Here is a 14,101-nt window from a genome sequence, read left to right as displayed (position 1 = left end):
AGGTTTACAAAAACAAGTTAACAAATGTATTGAGACAAGCTGAGAAGAAATATTACAATAGCATTCTGTATAAAAATAAACATAACATAAAGGCTATGTGGAATATTCTGAATAATGTCATAGGAAATAAGTCAGGATTAATAGAACTACCTCATTTCTTTCTTAAACACAATGCGGTCATTAAAAAGCAAGAAGACATGGCAAATGAATTCAATTCATTTTTGTAAATATAGGACCCAACCTAGCAGAAAGATTACATGCAATATACAATCAAATGATGTTAGTAGAACAGAAAATTTGATTTCCCAATCTATGTATTTATCTGATATGACTGAAAATGACATTTTGACTGTAGTATACAAACTGAAAAACAAGACTTCAGAGGACAGTGATGGGATTAATCAAAATGACAATAAATTGTATTGTCAAACCAATACGTCATATCTTTAGTCTTTCACTTAAAATGGGAATTTTTCTAGAGAGAATGAAAATAGCTAAAGTTATTCCTTTTTTCAAAAATGGAGGCAGACATACTTTTAATAATTATAGACCAGCATCATGACTTTCCCAATTTTCAAAAGTTTTAGAACAGTTGTTTGTTAACAAACTAGACAGCTTTGCTAGGAAAAAATAAATTCTTAAGTGAGAATCAGCTTGGGTTTGGTTCTAATAGGTCTACAGATTTGGCTATAATGAAAATAGTTGAAGAAAATTCAACAGCAATTGACAAAAAAAATACACAATAGGAGTTTCTAAGTTGTTATAGTTTATTTTATTTGCCGATGATACTAACTTTTTCTGTTCTGGGGATAATCTGAAAACCTTAGCTAAAAGTATTGAAATGGAAATGATAAAACTTAAAATGTGGCTTGATTACCATAAACTATCTTTGAATCTAACAAAAACAAAGTTTATGGTGTTTGGTAATAAAGAAAAAACAGAAGTGACTTTGTCCATTGACAACAGAAACATAGAACATGTGTCTGAATTTAAATTTTTAGGGGATGACAAATTAACATGGAAATCTCATTTATTTAATGTAAAAAATAAAGCAGCCAAGAGCCTTTTTGTTCTGAACAAATCCAAATAAATGCTACCATGACATATTATGCACATGTTATATTTCTCTTTGGTTCGTATTTTACATATTGTATTGAAGTGTGGGGAAATACATATGAAACTAATATAATGCCTTTAATTCTATTACAAAAGAGAGCTACTGGAATTATTCACATTCTTGTGTTTATTCTCTGAATTATTCTCTAAATTTAGATTTCACACAAATGAACTTTACATTAAGTCAGGTTTATTAAAACTTAAAGATGTAATCGAATTACAGACCTTATTAGTTATGTTTAAAGCCAGAAACAGAGATTTACCTGAAGACTTACAAAAGCTTTTTATTTTTACCACAGGAGATGAAAATCCTTGGAGAAAATTTGATTTCAAACAACAGGTTGCTCGAACAACACAAAAGCAAAAGTGTTTGTCTATAGCAGGGGTAAAAATGTGGAATTCCCGGGAGAATCAGTTAAAAAGTTGTCAAAATATTATTCAATTTAACGGATGCTAAACAAATTAGTTTGGACAAACTTGACTGTTGAATGTAATGTTTGGACTGTATATACTAAATGAATGGAATATATTTACTGTGTTAATCTGAACTGTATTTGGTGAAATCTGAGCACAGGTGATGGTGTGAGAAATGTAAATAGGATGCAACGTTTAAAAGGGAGCAGACAATTATAAGAATTGTATTCTTCAATTCTGCTCCTTTTCAATCATGAACATTTTCAATAATGTACGACAAACATGTAAACATATTGGACAATCAATAATTTTCATGAAAGGAACAAATAAATAAATGAATGACTTATTCATCATTTAGTTCTCTATGCCTTTGTTTGGTGCAGTGTGATCCAAGTACTGCCCCTCTTTCCCACTACCCTCCTGGGAAGTGATTCCAGAGTCCACTTAGCTCATCCGTGCTCCTGTACCTGACCGTGTACCTCGCCTCTGCTCCTACACCTGGCTGTGGTCTCTGGCTCGTCTCGCACCCCCAGCTGTCCCCCCAACTTCATCTAGATCAGTGTTTTTCAACCAGTGTGCCGTGGGAGATGGTCAGGTGTGCCGTGGGAAATGACCCATTCACTGATCTAAAATCATTTCCTGCCTCCAGGATATCAGCTCTTTGTTTATCCAAAAGGGGCCCTGATAAAACACTGAGTAGTTAGGAATATGAAAAAATAAAATACTACAGATGTGATTAAAGTCTTCACTTCAGTGTTCCGATTCTGCTCATAAAGTCTCTCAGTTCCAACTAAAATACCAGCTAAAACTCTTCTTTAGCGGTGTAGCTTTCCGCGGGATCCGGTGTCAGACCATGGAACAAGTGAACAAAGCCATGAAGCTCAAAAAAGCGAGTCTGTCTGCAATTGGCTGCAGTTTCGCACTACATCTCCCATGATGCATTGGGTTAAAGTGACAGCGTCTCAGCGCATAATGAGTCTTTCCTGTTAAACGTCTTGAAACCACAACGAACACACATCAAACAGTTTTTAAATCTTCTTGATGAAATCAGAGGCGAACAGTTTAGTTCCTCCAAGTCATCTTTCTAACTGAAACACTTTTCTAATAACGTCTGGATTATTTTATATGTTAAACTTAAGAGGTAACAACAACATTTAAGAGATAGGATTAAGGTGAAGTGGCCAACAGACACAATTGGACTAAATTGAAACAATTTACTCAACTAATAGGAAAGAAAACATTTTGTTAAAGTTTTCAAAGACTTCATTTTTGATTAAGACAAAGGAAAAACTAAATAAAACTTCAACATGTTCACTTTTTGAGTAGCTACAGAAAACAGAAGGGTAATGTTGTTTTTTTGTGTAAAATTTATCAAACATATTGTGATCATATTGTTCAAAAATTACAGTTGCCTTTGCACCAACATTTAAAAAATAAATCACTATTTAGAAAGAATATATATAATATATGTTTTTTGTGAGGTTACATAAAATTGCACGTTAATAAACTGAAGGGAAAAACAACTACCAGGGTAAAATTTCAAATAATGTAATTGAAAATTATTACTGAAAACTAACTTAACTTTTATTACAACTTATAGAAAAACAGCTGCAACTTCCAGCTCTTTCTACCTAGACTATAGAGTTTCTCCTTTTTTTATTTTTGGATGCTGGTGTGCCGCAGGACTTTTGTCAAGGACAAAGTGTGCCTTGGCTCAAAAAAGGTTGAAAATCACTGATCTAGATGAAGCTTGTCTGCTGGACTTTAAATATATAGTTGTAGAGTTAGATAAGTTAATTTCTTTTCTATGAGTTCTGGTACATGGCCTGTCTGTCCTGGGGGAGGATCCCTCCTTCATGTGGACATCCCTGAGGTTTCTTCGTTTTTTCCGGATTCCAATGATTGTTGGAGTTTTCGTAACCATGAAGGAATGTCTATGGGCAGGAATGCCAGTTCTATTTAGTCAGTTTGTTAGTTCAATTTAGTATTATCCTATTGAATTCTATGCATTTATGATCCTTTTTGATTGTATGTTTACTTTACAATTACGGTACGAAGCCCATTGAGACGACTGTTGTTGTGAATTTGGACTACATAAATAAAATTCAATTAAATTGAATTAAAGAAAAAAAGACAGAATACACAGATTTATTTACAAAACAATTTAAACTATAGTTACAACTTTGAGCACAAGGGTGTCCATTGGTGCACATGACACTAGAACACCCTATTGACTTTAGATAAACTATAAACCGACCTCTAGTTGTCAAACAAGATGAACCTTGTTTTACAGAGTCACACTGAACGGTGCTGGTAAAGGTGCCATATTTTCTGGTGGATAAGTAGGGATTTTTTCATACGTAGTTTGGAAGGGTTGCAACTTATACTCAGTAGTGATGTATTTGTGATTTTCTTGTAACCCTTGTGCTATCCTAGGCACTTTAACATTGGGAGTTGGGTCATCTAGACCCACTAAACTAGACAGTGCTCTGAACCTTTTTTCTTCAATGATTTGTGATCTTCACTGGTGTCCATGGATTACATGAAATCTTTCCACCTTTATCCACCTTTGTCATGGTAGGGAGAACACGTCAATGTAAGGGTGGGGTCATCTAAGATAGAACGAGGGCTAATGTGAATAGGCTCATATAATTGTTATTTTCTCACTAATAACCGGCTGCCCTTTAGCAGTTGTTTCCCACTAACACCCACTAGAGGGCGCTGTATGTGTGCGTATCAGCATTTGCTGCTGACAGCAACACAGAAGAAGAAGGCTGTGCAAATCTAACATGTCTGAACAAACATGTCTAAATTCCCAACCTAAACCCTAACTACTGAAAAACTATCTAGTGTCCTGGATTTTAAAAGCATTTCAGACACCATCCGCACTACTTTTTTTTAACGGCAAATATGACGTCACGGGTTTCACAAAGTAAAAACCAAACAAATACGAACATTTTATGATGACTATTTTTTATGATGACTACATGATGACATGGATGGTTCATACAAAAATACATTTTGTTCAAATGCAATGCATTATGGTCTGTTTTCACAAATCTCCTTCGATGCACACTGATTTGTCGCAGAGACTTCTGGGAAAGTTCTAGGGTGATATAAAAAATATATATATATATATAAAAAATAAAAAAACAGTTCTAGGGTGATGAATTTTGTAATTGTAGATTCGGACAGCCCTACAAACTGATGAACGCATTTTATAGATCATTACTGTATGTAGTGAATAGTGAAGCAATTCTGACACAACCGAAATCTGATCATTGTCCTCCTTCCTTTATGACTTTTTTCTTATTTGCATTGAGGCATTATTATTCGTCTTTCAAATGTTTCCTTCCTCGGACGAATGCAGAGTCGTCAGACCGGGTCACAGAGAGACGGCAGAGCAGCTCAAAGCGCCACCAATCAGACGCAGCTCCTGCAGTGTAGAAGTTTACAATCGCCAAACGACAACAAGACTGACAAACTCATGAACCCAGACATGAAGACCTGATTACCCAGGCTTTTGTAGAACTCTTCAAATACAGTCAATGCTTCCATGTAGTGATGGACGGTAGCTCCTCCCACATGCAGCGGGAGCATCTAGTTTATAAAAACATTTTGGAAAAGCATTGAGCATCAAATTTCATGCACGTTGAAAAAGAGGCATCAGATGTGAATTTGATGTGCAAATCCCATTCGGTGTAAACGCAGCATTATGCCGGGCTTGGCAGATTTCTTCAGAAATGCTGCACTTTTCTCCTAAAAGAGAGACTCATACTTCAGAGTAACTTTTATGTTTTCCTGTCTTATTGTGCATTTTTTTGGCTGCTGCAACTTTATACTCCAGAAAATACAGTAGTTAACATTTTGACATCACTGCAAGATGAGTCACTGAGGATTTGGACCCAAAGACATCATGGCATAAAGTACGGCACAATGTTGTTCTACACTCACTCGCCACCATATGAGGCACACCTGTCCTTCTGCTTAATAGCACAAATGTCTAATCAGCTGATCAGATGGCAGCAACTCAATGCATTTATGTAGACATGATCAAGACGATCTGCTGCAGCTCAAACCAGCATCAGAATTAGGAAGGAAGGTGATTGAAGTGACTTTGAACGTGATTGTTGGTGCCAGACGGGCTGGTCTGAGGATTTCAGAAGCTGCTGATTTACTGGGATTTTCACCCACAACCATCTCTAGGGTTTACAGAGAATGGTCCGAAAAAGTGGAAACATCCAGTGAACTGCAGTTCTGTGGACAGATGGACTACAGCAGCAGAAGACCACAGCGGGTACTGCTGCTGTCAGCTAAGAACAGGAAACTGAGGCTACAATTCCCACAAACTCACCAAAACTGGACCATAGAAGATGGAAAACATTGTCTGGTCTGATGAGTCTCCATTTCTGCTGCCACATTCAGATGATAGGGTCAGAATTTGGCCTCAACAACATGAAAGCATGGATCCATCCTGCCTTGTATCAATGTTCAGGCTGGAGGTGGTGGTGTCATGGTGTGGGGGATATTCTCTTGGCACACTTTGGTCCCCTTAGTACCAGTTGAGCATTGTTCCAACTCCACAGCCTACCTCAGTATTGTTGCTGACCATGTCCATCCCTTTCTGACCACGGTGGACCATCTTCTGATGCTACTTCCAGCAGGATGAGGCTCCATGTCATAAAGCTGGAATCATCTGAGACTGGTTTCTAGAACATGACAATGAGTTCTCTGGACTCAAACGGCCTCCACTGTCACCAGAACCCAATAGAGAACCTTTGGGATGTGGTGAAACGGGAGATCGGTATCATGGAAGTTCAGCCAACAAATCTGCAGCAACTGATGCTGTCATGTCAACATGGACCAAACTCTGAGGAATGTTTCCAGAACCTTGTTTAATCTATGCCACCAAGGATTAAGGCGGTTATGAAAGGAAACAGGGTCTAACCCGGTACTAGCAAGGTGGACCTGATAAAGTGGGGAACATTTATGTAAACTTATAAAAGATTCCAGAGAACCACAGTCTGGTTCAGGTCACTGCCCAAAAAGTCTGATGTGTTTTTAAGAACATTATTTTTTCAAATAAGAAGAAATGGAAGACGATCCCTGTTACCTTTTACAGTAATTGTCTACTAGCTGACAGGGCAGCACTTAATCAACTATTAATTTGTTTTCATATCTAAAAAATAAAACAGTTTGATTTTTTTTGCTATCATTAAACAGCCCCACAAACATAAAAATCGTTATCATATTGACTTTTAAAGACCTTCGTGTGCAAATCACTGTATTTTATACTCAAATGGATATGAAGGAGGGAAGAGGGAGGGTGAACTGTACTGGTGCCATACTTCAACATCTCGTCTGCAGTCAGCTGCTCATCCTTCTGTTCTCCCATCATCGTGGCCAGCTGCTTCTTCAGTGTTAGGATCTCCTCTTTTAAATGTGCTATTAACTGAAACACAAGTCAAAGTCTGGGGTCAATGGTAGGAAGTCAAGGCAACATCAACAGATTGCTTCGTTGTCTTCCAACAACTCAGTTGTTGTCATTTTGAACAAATTCCAGCATTATAGTGTTATAAACACATTTAGAGGCTCCAGCATATAGAACATCAAAAGTGCATCTACACGGGAATCTAACTTCCCCACTTCCTTGTGGTGCTGATGGGCGATAAAGTTTCTGTATCCCTGGAAAAGATTGTGTTCAGCAGTTTGGAAATATTCTCCATGAAATTGGAGGTGAACAGTTTTGTTCCCCTTTAATGTTGTGCTGGAGCACAAACAAAAGTTGATGACTGACAAGAACTTTTCAGCTGGGAAACATCTGCAGTGAATGACAGGAATTTATGTCCCAAGTCTACAGGCATGTCTGTTAATTTACTAGAACTGGTTTCATTTATTTACTTTAACTTATCCTGTCCAGCAGCTGAGCAGACAGATCAGAGCGGAAGGCCTCTTGTGTTGGACAGATTTTACTTTTGACACAGAAGGTGTACATTTGGATAAACCCCTATTGGATTTGAGGCTAAGCTTTATTTATATGAATTATGTTTGTGTACCTTTTGGACCGGAAAGAAAACTCTTGAGAATTGTGAATGTTTCAGATGTCCTGTAAACATGCTACCCTATCTTTTTATTTAACCTTTAACCCTATGGCGTTCAGAGAGAACAGCAAAGTAAGCATCTCATTGGACAGGGAAACCTGTTTCCTTACTGCACATATGACAGTAAACCCTTTGAATCTTGAATGTAAAAGCCAGCTAGGAGTTCATTCATTTTGTCCTAAAGATAATCTACAAGGTGAGATCTAAAAGAAACAAGTTAAAACAAGAATTTAATTTGAATTATTCTGAAACATTAATTACAACTTAATTTGACATTTGTGATATGGATTCATTGTTAATATTCTACTACCATGTCCCAATGAGTTGACAGTGAGATTTACCCTTTGCACAGTGTTTATGTGTGTAAAACATTGTTATTCATGGAGCACCTCAGCACATTAATACACAATAAAAAACAAAACAGGTTAAAGTGAAGCTCCATGCAAAAGCTTTGACTGAAACAAAACAGAAAAACTCAAGAGCGACGATGAAATTGTCCTTCCTCTCACTGAAACTGTCTGCTCAGTAGAAATGCCACTTACATGTAATCACTGGTTTTAACCAAAGTTTACTGGAAGACCAAAACTTCTTCGGCAGTAAAGAAAATAGCAAAAGTGTGCATGTCGTTCAGGAAAACCATCGAAACGATTGCTGGGAAGCCAAAAGTTCAGCAAACAGCACAATGTTGAAGTGGTGTAACACAAACTGCACTACTGTGTATGCCAAGACAAGTCAAACAACTCAAGGCGAAGCTGAGAAGAAGCAGAACTGTTTTGTGGTTTCGGGAGGCCAAACAGAAATACCCCCCCCCCGTAACGGTGTTGTAGCTTTCAATGTCTCGGTTCCCCACTTAAAGCCCCTCCCTGTGTGTCTATTTTCAAGCACTGGCTTTGCTGTAATTCTTCCAGCTGCATCTTCTGACCACGAGTTGTTGGTCAGTACAATTGTCAGTCTATTTTGGAGCGCCAACCACCGCAGTCCCACAGCGGGCCTGAAAGCATGCTGCGGTACTGACTCAGAGAATGTCACTTCTAATGTCTTCAATATGGTAAAGTTCCTGCCAGCATGACACTTCAACAGTTTGTTCTGGTTCTGGAAATGAAAACGTAAATCTTCTTTTTGTCTCCACAACAACACAGTTTGTTATTGTTACAAAACATCTCCACACTAAATGAAACCTCTTCCGGTTGTGAACAAACCAACCACAGTAAACTGTTAGCACCAGTATCACCACGTTCCACTTTTATGCATGTGTGCATTTTTCCCCAGCTTTTCTCTGACAAACAGTTAGCTATTATAGGAAACAGCAAAGCATGAGCATCAGGTGTGTTTTTATACCATAACATCACTGTAAAGAAAATGTTGGAGTTACAAGTCATTGTAAAAAATGTCCCAGCTTTGGCCAGCTTTACAGAGAACTGCTGATCTAAGGTGTTTTTCTGCATCAATAGGAAGAGGGTTACTCCCTCAAAGCAGTCGTTGTCACTTACAAAGCAAATCTTAGTTTAAAAAGTTTTTAAATATTTTATGGTACATTAGCTCAAAATTTACTCCAAGTATTCATGCACATAATACCAAAAATGTACTTATTTTGTATTAAGTATTCAAAAATCATAGTGAAATATCCAGTAACTGTTTAAAATCCCACTGCTGACAGCAGACTGGGATTAGTTTTGTCTAAATAGAAGATTAAGGCCGATGTCAGCACCTTTAGATGAACCAACAACCTTGCATGGTGCCGACCCCATGGCATTCATCCTCATCCTCTTCCTGTCTCAGGGGCTTGATAACTATTTTATCTGATCTGGCTTTTTTCCTGCTGCTTAGGCTCTAAATCTATTCAGTATCCTATAGGCCGGTGTTTCCCAACCCTGGTCATTTTTTCAGTCTAACCCCGCTCAAACACACCTGCCTCTGATGACTGCCATTGTCAGGCTTCTGCAGAGTCTGATGACGAGCTGAATCAGGTGTTCATAAGCTGGGAAACAGAAAACATACAGGACAGTGTTTCCGAGGACCAAACACAGCAGCTGGATGTATAAGTAACAGGTAACAGTAGTTCAATGACGCTACAGGTTCTGGCTAGCTTTCATGATCAACATATCTAGTTTTGTGCAGGGAGGTAGGTCAAACCATCGACCCAAACCTTAGTTAAAGAGGATCCAAAGCGCTTTACAGTCCCATTCACCCATGCACGCATTCAAACACTGACGCCAACCTACGACCACCAGGAGGAATGTGGGGTTCAGTGTTTTGCCCAAGGACACTTCAACACATGGGCGGGAACCAAATCCGTGATCTTCTGTTCATAGGTCGACCTCTCTACTTATGCATCACTGCTCACCACTATAATAGATTGCAACCTTCCATGTTTGCATTTATCCATTTTTTCCATCAAGACAGGAGCAGCAATTCAGTTTAAAACACAGTGAGCAAATGAGAAACATCCCATAAACAAAGCCTGCCTGTGGAGCTGGGATTTGCCTTGAGCTGTACTGAGTCAGACTCCGCCGGGAGCAGCCAGACAGCATCACAATTACAGGGCCAGCCGCAGACTCTTAAAAATACCTCACTAGGGTTTAGTAGTGGTCAGACAGCTCTGGGTAACAGCCGTGCAGAAGCAGCACGGTGTCAAATAGATTTAGGTGAAGAGGGGGACCAAGACATTGCTGGTATGCAGTCTAGTGACCTAAGAGGGCATTGTCTCCCTGTGTTTGTGTGTTTTTGACTTTGTCTATATTCATTGCAAAAACAAGCCCCTTAGAAATAAGTCCAAAATGATTACTCCATTGGTTGATTTTCTTTAAGTGGGTCTCTGCCCCGCTTGAGGCTCCTGTCTACAAAACACCAAAGGCTTCCCCTTTTTTTCACCTGCTTTTCTCCTGTTCACCACTCTTACAACTGGTTAGATTATCTGGTAGTCAGCAACTCCTTCATGAGGGATATTAGAGATGTTCAGATACATCCAATAATTATCAGTGATCATGCACCAGTTTCCATGACTATATCTATGAAAGTGTCACATGTATCTTTTAAAAGCTAGAGGTTTAATAATACATCTCTGCTTAAAGACATACATTTCCTTAATTGTTTTAAAAGAGAATGGGACATCTTTATAGAAACTATTGATACTCTGGATTTAACACTGTGTGCTTTCTGGGAAGCAGCGAAAGCAGTAATGAGAGGTCAAATCATTTCCTTGTCATCCAACAGAAAGAAGAAAGAAAAGGCAGCCGTATCTGAATTGGAAAATAAAATGAGAACCCTTGATGATGTGTATGCTTCTGGACAAGAACATGTTTTGAAAGATCTTAATACATTTAAACTAGAATTAAATAATAAACTCAATTTCAGCTGCAAAGATATTGATTGGTAAAATTTGCACAAGAAAACAAGTCTGGTAAATTTTTAGCTAATTAATTAAAAAACAACAAAGAAAAAACCACAATATCCTCCATTAGGGAAGAAACAGGAAATCTCACCCACAACCCAAAAGAAATAACACGTTTAAAGACTTTTATAATAAATTATATTCATGAAAGCATTAAATCATTTCTTGATCATGTACATTTACCCAAACTAAACCAAGAACAAATTACAGCCTAAGACTCGGTTCTCTCTGTGGCAGAACTTCATGAGTCTCTGCTGTGGATGCCCAATAACAAAATTCCAGGCCGGATGGCTTCCCAGCAGAATTCTACAGAGAATTCTTGGACCTCCTGGCCCCAGTTTTTTATAGAATGGTTATATTAATTAAAGATCATCAATCACTACCTGCTAATCTGAACTATGCAAACATCATTCTCCTCCTGAAGCCAGAAAAAGGTCCCACCCTGCCTTCCAGCTACCGTCCCATCTCTCTGATCAATGCAGATCTTAAATTATATGTAAAGCACCTGCTAGGATACTACAAAAGATCACTCCTGAGGCAATTCATCCTGATCAAACTTGATTAATTAAAGGAAGACTCCACAAACAATGCTCAAAGACTTATTAATCTCAAAGACTTTACCTCTATGAATAAACAGGAAGCAACCATAATCTCATTAGATGCTGAAAAAGCATTTGACAAGGTGAACTGGAAGTTTCTGCTAGCCACTTTAGAAAACATTGGGTTGGGTAAATAAAAGAAAACAAATTAAAAAAAAACAAAAAAACAAATACATAAATGAGATGGGGGAGAACCTGGAGAGAGCTCGGAGTAGAACCCCTGCTCCTCCACATCCAGAGGAGCCAGATGAGGTACTCGGGCATCTAGTCCGGATGCCTCCTGGACGTCTCCCTAGGGAGGGGTTCCTGGCATGTCCCACTGGGTGGTGACCCCTGGGAAGACCCAGGACACGTTGGAGAGACTACGTCTCTCAGCTGGCCTGGGAACGCATCGGGGTCCCCCCAGAGGAGGAAGTGGCCGGGGAGAGGGAAGTCTGGGCATCTTTGCTTAGACTGCTGCCCCGCCGACCCGGATGGCTGGCTGGCTGGCTATATGGATGGATGGGTGGGTGGATGGGTGGGTGGATGGAATGTCCAGTGTCTAAATCATGAAGACTTCATCAACATGGAAAGGGCTTGGTACCTGAGCCTAAAATGACAATCATGTGTTGTCACTGTCAAAACTCTGTGTACATGAGTGCTCCGTCAGGCACGTCTTAATCTTTAACCAAAGGTAGTCAGTTTAAACACCGCCTCCTGCCTTTTAGCCCTTTTTAGCTAAAATCCTAAAACCTGTGATTTTCTGTAGAGCAGCAGGAATTCATTAGAAATTCTCCTCTGATTTGTGGACAGGACTGTTGGTGCAAAGTAAAGAAATATTATCAGTAATTTTGTTTCTTTGTCTTTGTTAGTGAAACCTGACAAATTAAAGAAGAAACAGAAGACTCTCATTCGCCCCTTTAGGAAAAGATTGGGTAACAAATTACTGAATTCCATGAATCCAAAATTTTGTTCCAAGAAAAACAATGTTAAAAACAATATTTTTTAACACTCAAATGTGATTTTAGATGCTTATCAAAACATTTGGATTCTTGGCATTGATGCTGTCTAAAGTGGACCAGTAAAGAATGAATTCAGACGTTTTACGTTTTACCCCAGGTAAACTTTTGTTTTGTTTTCATCCAGAAAAACATACAATTTATTCTTTAAGCCACAAAAGCACAGTAATAATTAAGAGGACGGGTCTAAAAGCGACATTACTGGCCTTACATTAAGGCAATGCTGCAATTTTATTTGTTCAAATTTAGGACTAAAGTTGCACCATTTTTCCTCTGTAACAGTTAACAACATCAAAGAAAAGAGCAATTTTTTAGTGGGAATCATAAAATATAGTCAATAAAATACAAATAAGGGGACAACCTAGATCTGTTGATTTTTAATCTTTTTTAATATATCAATGAAACGACTGAGACAGTGTCTGAGAGTCTTACCAGAACAGGATCCAGTTCTTCATTCAATATGGCTTCATTTTTGATGAGAGCCACACGTTGGGCAAAGCGGCATGTGGAGATGGATTCCTGGTTCAGAATAAAAACACAAATATTTCTCAAAGACTTCTCTCTACCATAGAAACACAGAATCAACTACTTCAAATAAAAAATGTACACTTTTCATTGACAATGGCTGAGTAATAATATTTTAGTCCTATTTTTTCCACAATCAGCCTTAAATTCTGTATTTGCCATCATCTATCAATGCTTACATCAAGGTTCCTTTTATCAACTGCCAAAGTTGCGATCATGGTGGTCATGCAGTTTCCTCCCAGGCTGTCCCGTAGAACAGACGTTAGCATGGAGTTTCTGTATGGAATATGGGAGCGACTCCTCTCTGATAATGCTAAGATGACCTGGAGAAGTGAAGAAATGAAAAAGTCGTCATTTAAAACTGAAGGAAGGAAAGATTCAGTCACGTCATGTAAACACATGCAAAAGTTACAAAGAACGTTCAAAGAACAGAACAGTGAGCACCTGCTCCAGAAAGTGAAGAGAGAGGTTTATATACTTGGCTTCAGTAAGCAGCACACCGTTTAGACCCGTTTTGCTAACTCTGTCAGAACCAGCCAGGTCCACCAGGTGGAGCTTGGACCGCTGCAGGGTGGCAGAGCCAGGTTCTCGTCTGCAGAGGTGCACAGTGAAAATGCAGTGGGAGCGAGTGGAAGCCTGATTCAGAGGAGTCTGAGGAGGACCAAAGAAATGACAGAGCAATCTAAAAAAGACATCCAATACCTAAAAGAACAGTTCCTAGTCAACAATCTATCTAAATCAAACCCTTTTGTTGTTATGCTACGTTCACACCGCCCTCGACATCATGCAGCTGCTTGCAATGAAAACCCTATGTAAAGATGCGTGAACACGCTCTTCATGCTTTTGCGTTCAAAACTCTCGCATTCATGCTCAGCCACCCAAATTTCTAAGGATGTTTGTTGGCTCTATGTAGAAAACACGTGGCCATGAACGCGCGTGCCCCTTAAATGTCCCTTG

The 14,101-nt window shown here is 38.8% G+C and overlaps 1 protein-coding gene across 3 annotated transcripts in view; it reads right to left on the bottom strand.

The window, feature by feature from the left end:
- kif6 (kinesin family member 6) overlaps positions 1 to 14,101 on the bottom strand; it is a 49,978-nt gene that overhangs the window by 14,003 nt on the left and 21,874 nt on the right. For all 3 annotated transcript variants that reach the window (XM_011490625.3, XM_011490626.3, XM_011490627.2), the window contains 4 exons: positions 13,589 to 13,795; positions 13,324 to 13,467; positions 13,052 to 13,138; positions 6,879 to 6,982 (listed from right to left, as the gene is read on the bottom strand). In XM_011490625.3, the coding sequence (XP_011488927.1) occupies positions 6,879 to 6,982; positions 13,052 to 13,138; positions 13,324 to 13,467; positions 13,589 to 13,795 (542 nt within the window). The remainder of the gene's footprint in view (positions 1 to 6,878; positions 6,983 to 13,051; positions 13,139 to 13,323; positions 13,468 to 13,588; positions 13,796 to 14,101) is intronic.

This window comes from Oryzias latipes, chromosome 22 (assembly GCF_002234675.1).
Source record: "Oryzias latipes chromosome 22, ASM223467v1".
NCBI lineage: Eukaryota > Metazoa > Chordata > Actinopteri > Beloniformes > Adrianichthyidae > Oryzias > Oryzias latipes.
Note: the sequence above shows the minus strand (reverse complement) of the source record. Positions and strands in the feature narration are given on the sequence as shown.